General features: G+C 36.7%; 1 protein-coding gene across 4 annotated transcripts in view; it reads right to left on the bottom strand.

Annotated features, from left to right (window-relative positions):
* The window catches only part of Acaca (acetyl-CoA carboxylase alpha), a 292,108-nt gene that overhangs the window by 194,070 nt on the left and 88,275 nt on the right, over nt 1-9,763 (bottom strand). For all 4 annotated transcript variants that reach the window (XM_004643003.2, XM_023703133.1, XM_023703135.1 and 1 more), the window contains 2 exons: nt 8,924-9,056; nt 7,393-7,531 (listed from right to left, as the gene is read on the bottom strand). In XM_004643003.2, coding sequence (XP_004643060.1) covers nt 7,393-7,531; nt 8,924-9,056 — 272 coding nt within the window. The remainder of the gene's footprint in view (nt 1-7,392; nt 7,532-8,923; nt 9,057-9,763) is intronic.

Here is a 9,763-nt window from a genome sequence, read left to right as displayed (position 1 = left end):
ATGGGTATGCATGTATCACTGTAACACAATGTTTTTAACTCTTTCAGGATGATATCTACAAGGGGAATAGCTGTGTCAAATAGAATAATATTTTTTAAAAATGAAAATTATTTCATTGTCCCATTTCAGTGATCACTAGTTCATGCTTCAGTACATTCATAATCCTAAACAGCGATAAATTATTAGCCAACTTAATATATTGTGACTTATCTTCCCATATTATGAAATATAATTATATGTAACATAATTAGTATTTTCATGGATACCAAATATTTCAATACTGCATAATTCATGTTTCTACTAACCTGTTGGTGGAAATGTATGTTATTTGAAATTTGAAAAATATTAAAATCATGTATATGGGATGTGTCCCTAGAAGTAAAAGTATTAAAGAGTTTTCACATGTTCAGATTTTCACTAGCAATATAGGTGCCAAACTACTTTACCTATGTTACATACATATTATCAATCTTCCCATATTAGGTACTAACAATCTTTTTAATTTTGCAAATTTTATGTTTTAAAAAAATCACTTTCTCCCATTTTGTTTATACTTCTTTGGTTACTACTAATAATCTCTTTTCATGTCTACTGCTTTCTATTTCATTTTTTATAAAAAATTTAAGAATTCCCAAGAGGAGGATGATCATGGTGAGTGTGTAATGCTTGGGATTGAATCCAGACATTTATACCCGCTGAGCAAATAAATACTCTATAGTCATCCCAATTTTATCTTTGTTTTTCCTTCCACCACCATGGGCTTAACTCAGAACCTTGCACATGCTAAAAACAAGTTTTCTACCACTGGGCTATGTCCCCAACCCAATTCTTTTTTTTTTTTTTAAGAGATCTTTCCCAGGGAGGCCTTAACCTCCCACCCAGGCTCAGGTCATCCTCTTGTCTCAGCCTCCTAGGTAGCTGGGACTACCACTGTGCACCACTGCACCTGACTGATTTCTCCTTTATGGACTACCATTCATGTTCTTTGTTCATTTTCTATTAATGGGTGCTTTGATGAGGGTAGTACTGGGCACCAAACCCAGGGGTGCCCTACCACTAAGTCACATTACCAGTCCTTTACTTTTCCTTTTTCTTATTTTCCTTCCCCTCCCTCTCTTCTTTCTTTTCTTTGTCTTTAGACATGAGACTGTGTTTTGCTAAGTTGCCCAGGCTGGACTCAAATTTGGAATCATCCTAAATCACTAGGACTGTAAGCATGTACCACACACCTTCTTATTGGTAGACATGCATTGCTGCCAATATGTTCTTCCCAATTATCAGTTTTTACCTTTTTCCTTTATTTTCCAAATAGGCAAATCTATCTAAATTTTCCAAAGTAGATTTATCCATTGTCGAGTAGCCTTATATCAAGTCGTTGACCTACATCTTCACATACACACAGAGTCTACAAAAATAGTGAATATATGGAAGAAAAGAGAAGTCTTGGAGGCAGAAAAACACAGATGCACCTTGAGACAAAAATGTTATGTGAAATAAATGAGATCCACGGGCTTAAACAGCATATAATTTACTTTACATAAAAATGTATAAATGAAGGAAGTAGAATGGTGGATCTTTCTCAGATAAGAGGATTATAAGATTCAGAGAAGGAGATACAAAACAAACAAACAAACAAACAGAATTAAAGCATTTTATGTACATGTTCCAACTCCACACATGGAATGTAATTATTATGGACTGTAAGCATGTACTAAAATAAATAAATTTGAGAAAAAGCTCTAGTTATATAACTATCATCTTTTAGTTCCCACAGTTGATATAAATACAAGTACAGGTACTATTCTAGAATACATTCAAAAATAAATACGAAAACTCCCTCTCAAAAGAGGCTATAGTCAGTCCATATCTATGTGCTCTACATTCATCAACCAGTTACAGAGCTAAAACATTTGGGGGAAAAAATTGTATCTCTACTGAAAATGTAGACATTTTTCCTTGTCATTCCTCAAAAATATAGACTAACAACTATTTATATAGCATTTAAACTATAAAAAGTTATATCATTAATCCAGAGACGGCTTAAAATTCAGGGTGAGGTTAGGTTATAAGCAAATACCACATTTTTAAAAAGAGGATTGAGATTCTATAGATCCTGGTATCAGCAGAAAAACATGAAACCAATCCCTCACAGATAGTGAGGGTGATTATTCTTAATCCTGTACTGTAGAGTTCATTAATCATATACTTTTTCATTTTTTCAGTGATTATCATGTAATCAAAATATGAAATGGGTTAGTAATTATCATTCTCACTGTTAATACATTCATGATGGGACCATAATTTGTATCTCTCAATCCCAAGCTGCTCAGAACCACCAGTGGTACATGTATGACTATCCTACTGGCAGCATGGGACAGTCTCACTAGGTGATACAAGCTTGTGCATGTATCACTGGTGATTTATTTGTTTGTTTGTTTATTTATTTAGGTGCCAGTGATTGAACTCAGGACCTTGTGCTTGCCATGCAGGCGCTTATGCCGCTGCGCTATGTCCCCGGTACCACTGGTAATTTAAGCCAGAGGGAATTTAATCAGTTTTGCCTGTCTTCCTCCAGCTTCAGATGATGAAGTCCTCTCTTCATATTAATATCCAACATTCTGAACTAAAGTTGCTTTTTCACAGCTTTTTATTTTTTTTTTTTAATTTTTATTTATTTATGTGTGTGTATAAGTGGCCAGCTCAACCCACCAGGGGGCGGGCTGGCTGGCATGTGGTGCTGGGGATTGAACCGCGGTCACTGTGCTTTGCTAAGCTTGTTCTAAGTAGGTGCTTCAGACCACTGAGCCATCTCACCAGCCCCCACAGCTTTTTAAAATTATAAAAGTAATCAGTATTTTAAACTGGATTACAATGGCAACTGCACAATAGTGTAATTCACTAAAACCCCATAGGACTTATGGTAATAAATATACACAATGAACTTGTTAAAGAATAATTAATATAGTACAATATTTGGGGGAAAGGAAAAGTGAAAAATTATTCATAATATTCCTTAATTCAATATCGCTCACATGGTAATCCTTTCTCGCATTAACTTTTTATAAAAAATTATAAAACATATGTAAAAAGCTGAAAAAAAAAAAAACCCCAGAAATAGAAACAGTCCAAAATTCTACCCCCAAAGGAAACTACTATTGCTGTTTAAGTACATGTTCTATCAACCCTCTTTTTATGGGTATGCACAATTTTTTTCTATTATATCATGCTATCAATTTCCTTCTATAGTCAACTCTTTTTTTTTTTAGCAATCACTGTAGACAAATACTAAGAAGTTACCATGAACCCAACCTCTAAGTTTGGGTCTTATGTAATCTCTTCCTATTGAGTATAGACAAGATCTATGACTTGCTTCTGGAGGAGAGAATATGGCAGAGGTGATGAAATGCCACTTCTGTAACATTATATAAATATATAACCCATCTTACTACAAGAAGACTCATTCCCTTGCTGGCTTTGAGAAAGCTGGCAGTCATTTTGAGATATGGCTGATGACCAAGAATCAGTCAAATATTTATTTAGGCTTACAGTCTCAGAGCCCATGAAAAACTGCATGTTGCCCAAAACTACAGGATGTGAATTTGAAAGTACACCTAGCCCAAGTAGAGTCTCAGATGAGACCACAGTGCCAAATAATAACTGGCTGTACCCTGGTGAGTCCCTGAAGCACCAGACCTAGTCATCTTGTGACAATACTATTACAGTGTCATAATCCATACAGCAATTCATCAAAACATTCTCATTCTAAGTAATGTCATTCCACAAATTATTTTATAACAGTTGCATGACATTTCATAGATGGTGCATTACATTTTATTTCACTAACTGAACAATTTAATTCTAGTTTATCATTATTCTTAAACAATATGCAATGAACAACCTTGTATAAATATGTTTACCCTCATTACTGACTTTCCCCCTCATAATAAACATCAAAAGAAAGAATTCCTTGGAAAAAGGCACATTTCTGTACACCTGTGTGCTCTTTATCCACTTCTTGCCATCTTTTTAAGGTCTAACATACTTTAGGCATCTACTGTACTTAAAGCCTTCCTTAATCTTTAGTTTCTTTTATTCCAAAAAAAATTTTTTTAAATCCCCCCTTGACTTAGAATTTCTCTTCAATCACTTATACTGTTTTTTCCTTCTCTTTGTGGGGCTGGAGATTAAATACAGGGCCTCATGTACGCTAGGCAAGGACTCTACTACTGAGCTATATTTCCAACCCTTTTAAAAATTTTTTGAGACAGGGTTTCACTGAATTGCCCAATGAGCTCAAACTATGATCTTCCTGTCTCAGTCTCCCACATAACTGGGATTACAGGTATAAGTCAGTATGCCCAACTATAGTTACTACCTTTTCTTGGCCTTTCATCCAAAATTTCTAAAAAAAAAAACCAAACCAAACCAAAAAAAACAAACCAACTAGCCCATACGGCTATTTCCATATTACTTCCCATATTCCTTAAGATCCTCTATTAGTCTGCATATTCTTTTATTTATTGTTTCAGTGGCCAGCTCAGTGCGCCTGGGGGTGGGCCTGGTGTGGCCTGTGGTGCTGGGGATCAAACCCTGGTCCCTGCACTTGCCTAAGCAGTCACTTAGTCCATGGAGCTATCTAGCTGGCCCTGCATATTCTTTTATTATTCCACTGAAATTATTCTTGCAAAGGTCATAATGACTTTTTAATGCTGAGAAGTTTCTGATTCTATTTTTGGACTGCTAACACATAGGATCCTCCTCTATGGGAATTTGTTGGAGGTATTTTTGTTGTTTTAAGAGAAGGTTTTCCTAAATTACCCTGACTAGCCTCAAATTAGTGATCTTCCTTGGCTTCCTTCCTGAGAAACAAGAATTATAGGCAGGTGCCAATATACTCTGCCTGAAATTCTCTCTTCTCTGTATTCATCTTTTCTGCTTCTTATCCTATCTCTAATAATCTCTCAGTATTGTTTATGGGCCTATCTTCCTCAATCTATCTCTAATTTTTAATCTTCCACAAAATTCTATAGTTGACCCTCTTAATTTTCTATATAATCTTTTGAAGGATAGTTTAAATATACCACATATTAGTCAATAATGCACACACCTTTATCTTCAGCTCTCACCATTTCTAAATTCTAGAAGGATGGAGCCAATGTTTTGGAGAGATTTTAAGACTTGCAAACACTACAAGTAAAAATAAACCCATCTCCTCACAGAACAACCTTGCTTTTCTTGTTAAATTATCTATTTTATGTGGTAGAACTACCCTCCGAATAGTCAACGAAATTTGAAACCCAACAGTCAACACTAAATCTTCCCCTAGTCACCAAATCTTGCTGTTTCCCTTCTCTAAAAGGTTTGCCATCACCAGGTGTGGTGACACATACTTGTAATCTCAGCACTCAGTGAGACTGAAACAGGAGGATCACTGTGAGTTCTAGGCCAGCCTAAACTGCATAGTGAAACCCTGTCTCAAAAAGATAAAATTAAAGTTAAATTAAAGGTCCAGCCAAATAGCTCAGCGGATTAAAGTGTCTCCTTAGATGTAGGGGCTGGGAGTTCGATCCCTGGGCCTGCTGTGCCAGCCCCACCCCTGGGGCACCCTGAGATGAGACTGGGAGTCGTGGTAGGCACCTGTAATCCCAGCACTTGGGAGGCTGTAAACAGGAGGATCACTACAAGTCTGATCTGTGCAGAGAGACCTTGTACACCCTGCCCTAAAAAAAAAGTTTGCCATTATTGCTCTAGAACAACAGTTTCTTTTCTATCCTCAGTCCCATTATATATCTTCTATTTTTTACTTCCTCAAGTAGATCTTCCAAGGTGCTAATAGAATCATCCATCAATTGTCTTTTTTTTTGAGAATTGAACATATGACTGTGCACATGCTAGACAACTGTGGGACCACTGAGTTACAGATTCAATCCCAGCAGGGTACATTTTTAAAAAACTTTTTATAACTCTACTGTGAAACAGACATTATAAACTTCCTTTTTTTTTTTTTTTTTAACCTCTTTGTGGAAGCAGGGATTGAACTCAGGCCCTTGCGCTTGCCAGGCCTGAGTTATTCCACTGAGCCATCTCCCCGGCCCCTTATAAACTTCCTTTTACAGGCACAAAAACTATATCTCAGTGATGTTAAAGGGGATATCTAAGTTATTTTACACAATAACATGTACTTTCCAATACACTGATGTCACAATAACCTTTAATATTAGAAAGTTTTTTTTTTTTTTTTTTTTTTTTTTTTTCTGGCTCAAGCTGCCTTAAGGGTGAGTCTGGTAAGGCATGTGGAGCTGGGGATCAAACTGAGGTGTCCTGCACCTGACTGCGTTTGCATAAGCAGACGCTGAAACAACTGAGCTAACCAGCAGGCCCCCTACCTTTAATATTTAGAAACAGTCAATTTTATAACATTGTCTCCTTATAGAGACAACATATACAGACCAAACTGGATTTAAAAGGATAGATCTTTAAAGAACTACCATGATCTGTGAACTTTCCACAAAGATATTATATCTTAGTGATAAAATGTATGAAAAAAAAGTCTAGTCACACCTCCCAGGTATACCAATAGTCTTTCTTTATAACTCCTGGGTAAAGGATCGTCTGAGTGGAGAAAATATGCAGAAAACCTTACTTAATGAAACCCATCTGGGTCACAAGACCTCTCTTCCTCAGCAGGAGAAAAAATAATCTTTACTCTAAAATTAAGTATAACTAACTCATAAGAGAAACAGTATTTCCTTCCAAGCCTTTCCATTTATACGTGTTAAAGAACGTGGCATAGCAAATATTTAACAGTGGAAAAGGCATACACCTGAAAACCCAAAACAATACTTATGTTAAACTGGGAAAGGTGGCACATGCCTATAATCCCAGCACTTAGGAGGCTGAGGCAGGAAGACTACTGCAAGTTAGTTCAAGGCTAGCCTAGGACACACATAGTGAGTTCAAGGCCAGCCTGAACTACATAGCTAGATCCTGTCTCAAAAACAAGAAAGTTATATTTCTACATACCTTAGAACACAGAAAACTGTGTTAAGATTAATTATAGCAAAATCACTTTTACATGGCTGTTACTCTTTTTAAAGAAAAAGATTTCTCATAGAATTTTTATTATTTGGGAAAACCACTAAATTAATAATTCTGCTGCTTAAAAAAGCTAGCTTAGGCTGGGCCTGGTGGCGCATGCTTGTAAACCCGCCACTCAGCAGGCTAAGACAGGAAGATTGCTTTGAGTTCTAGGCTGGCTTGTACTACAAAATGAGTTCAAGGCCAGCCTGAACTAAATATTGAAACCTTGTCTCCCCACCACCAAAAAAAAGCTAGTCTAAAAAGGCTGGCCTACTAAAGGACAGTGATGCTTTTCTAAAGCTAACAACCCACCTGCATTTGCTTTAAGGTCTTCAGGCGTGACCATGACAACAAATCGAATTGCACGCTCATTTCGAAACATTTCATAAGACCACCGCCGGATAGATCTCATACATTTCACTGCTGCAATGCCATTATTAGCAATAAGAACCTGGGAGGAAAAAATGAAGGAAAAGAAAAAAATACAATGACAGAGGAAAAAAGATCAGTGAAATTTTATAGATCTTTCTCTGAAAAAAAATTAGAATTTCAACCAGAATTGTAGGTAGTTAAGACTGTGAGGAACCAGTTCCCACAAATTAAGTAATATTTTTAAATACTGGCTAAGTAAGTACTTCAATAGATACCAGGTAGAACTTACTCCTTTCTGAGTGCATTTTTTGAAGAGAAAAAAGTCATAATTATTCACATCCTGTTTAGTCTACCATACCTATCACTAGAAAATTGAAGAAAACAAATTTCAGAGGGATAATGTATTATCAAAAAAGAATTGGGAGTGCTAGCCAGATAGCTCAGTGATTAAAGCATCTGCTTGGGGTTTGATCCCCAGCATGCTGTGCCGGCCCCACCCCTGGGATTCATTGAGAGTAATTGGGGAAGACTGCACTGTACAGTCTACCTTTTTTTTTTTTTTTTTTAAATAGCTCAGCAGATCAAAGCTCAGTAGAAGACTACACTGTACAGTCTACTTGTTTTGTTTTGTTTGTTTGTTTGTTTGTTTGAAATAGCTCAGCAAATTAAAGCTCCTGCAAGCAGGTGCAGGGGCCAGGGGTTCAATCCTAGGGGCCTGCCTTGCTGGACCTGCCCAAGGGGCATGCTGAGACACTGAGACTGGGCGTGGTGGTACGTGTCTGTAATTCCAGCTCTTGAGAGGCTGTAAACAGGTGGATCATGACGAGTCCAATCTAGTAGTAAGACCTTAAACACTCTGTAGACCTTTTCCTAAGATACAAAAAATAAAAATAAAAATAAAAATGAACACTTCAAATAACTGGTGGAAGGTGTAAGCCTTAAAATCACGATATATCAAGTTGTTTAAGCCTTCTACTCTAAAACCCTCTACTGTCCTAGCTCTACATCAAAGTTGTTTCAGATTATCTTCCCACCAGCACCCCATAATTTAATCAATTCCTCATAATCTGTCATATCAGTGCCGTCCCACTTTGTAAAACCATAAGAACTTCCAAAAATAACTTTATAAGGAATGTCTATTTTTCCTTTAGATTTTTTTGAGCAGTAATTCTTCAGCTCCTTAATTATGATTAAATTGGAAATAGTGAGTGTATTTTACAGAAAACAATAAAGTTATATAATACGATGCTAGGAGGCAGAAAGGACAGTAACATAAAAGAGACAAAAATCTCTAAAAAAAATCTAAATAGCAGTTTTGAACAAATCTAGACCACGAATCTAGGCACTAAATCATAAATACTTTACAGTACTAGGAATCTAACCCAAGGCCTATCACATGGTAGGCAACTAGTCTACCAGCTAAGCTACATACATGTTCCAGACACTTTTAACAAATTAAGTTATAACTTACCTTCTCAATCACCTTATTTCCCCCAAATCGAGTAACGAATTCTGCAGGAGAAGCCACAGTAAAATCTCGCTGTGAGTCTATTTTCTTCCGGTCCCGACCTTGTTTTACTAGATGCAACCCAGACATACTGGACCTATAAAAATAGAGAAACCATGGGAGTCTATAGATAGGAATTTTTCACACTATCCAGACCTGCTGGAAACCTGCTTTTATTGCCATACTCATAGCAGTACTTCCACTTGTATCCTTTTAGAGTCTGCATGCTGGCAGATCACATAATTTTCAAATGAAAGAAAAAAGAAATTAGCTTCACTTGCAGATAATGGAGGGGAAAAAAAAGTTTTCCTGAACAACAAAAAATGGTACCAAAGTTATCAATAAATGCCATCACAAAGAAATAGGAAAGGATAGACTGGGATGAGAAAGTGTAAATTCTTGACTGAGAGACTGAAACCTAAAAACACTTAGCAGGGGTTGGAGATATAGCTCAGGAGCAGAGTGCCTAACTCAGCAGCAGAGCATCCCAAGTTTGATTCCTGGTACCCAATACATATATACACACACACACACACACACACACACACACAGCAAGGCTATTTCTGGATTTTGACTGACATACACACAACCTTTACCTCTGTGTCCTTACTCTCCATCTTTCTTATGGGCTTTAACTATGTATTTTTAATTGCTTACTCAATGTTTTACTTGGGTATCCTTTTTTTTTTTTTTTTTATTTTAGAGAAGGGTCTACAGGGTATTCAGGGCCTCACTACTAGATCAGACTCATAGTGATTCTGTTTACAGCCTCCCAAGTGATGGGATTACAGGTGTGTGCCACCA

This window comes from Octodon degus, unplaced genomic scaffold (genome assembly GCF_000260255.1).
Source record: "Octodon degus isolate 3935 unplaced genomic scaffold, OctDeg1.0 scaffold00164, whole genome shotgun sequence".
Lineage (NCBI taxonomy): Eukaryota > Metazoa > Chordata > Mammalia > Rodentia > Octodontidae > Octodon > Octodon degus.
Note: the sequence above shows the minus strand (reverse complement) of the source record. Positions and strands in the feature narration are given on the sequence as shown.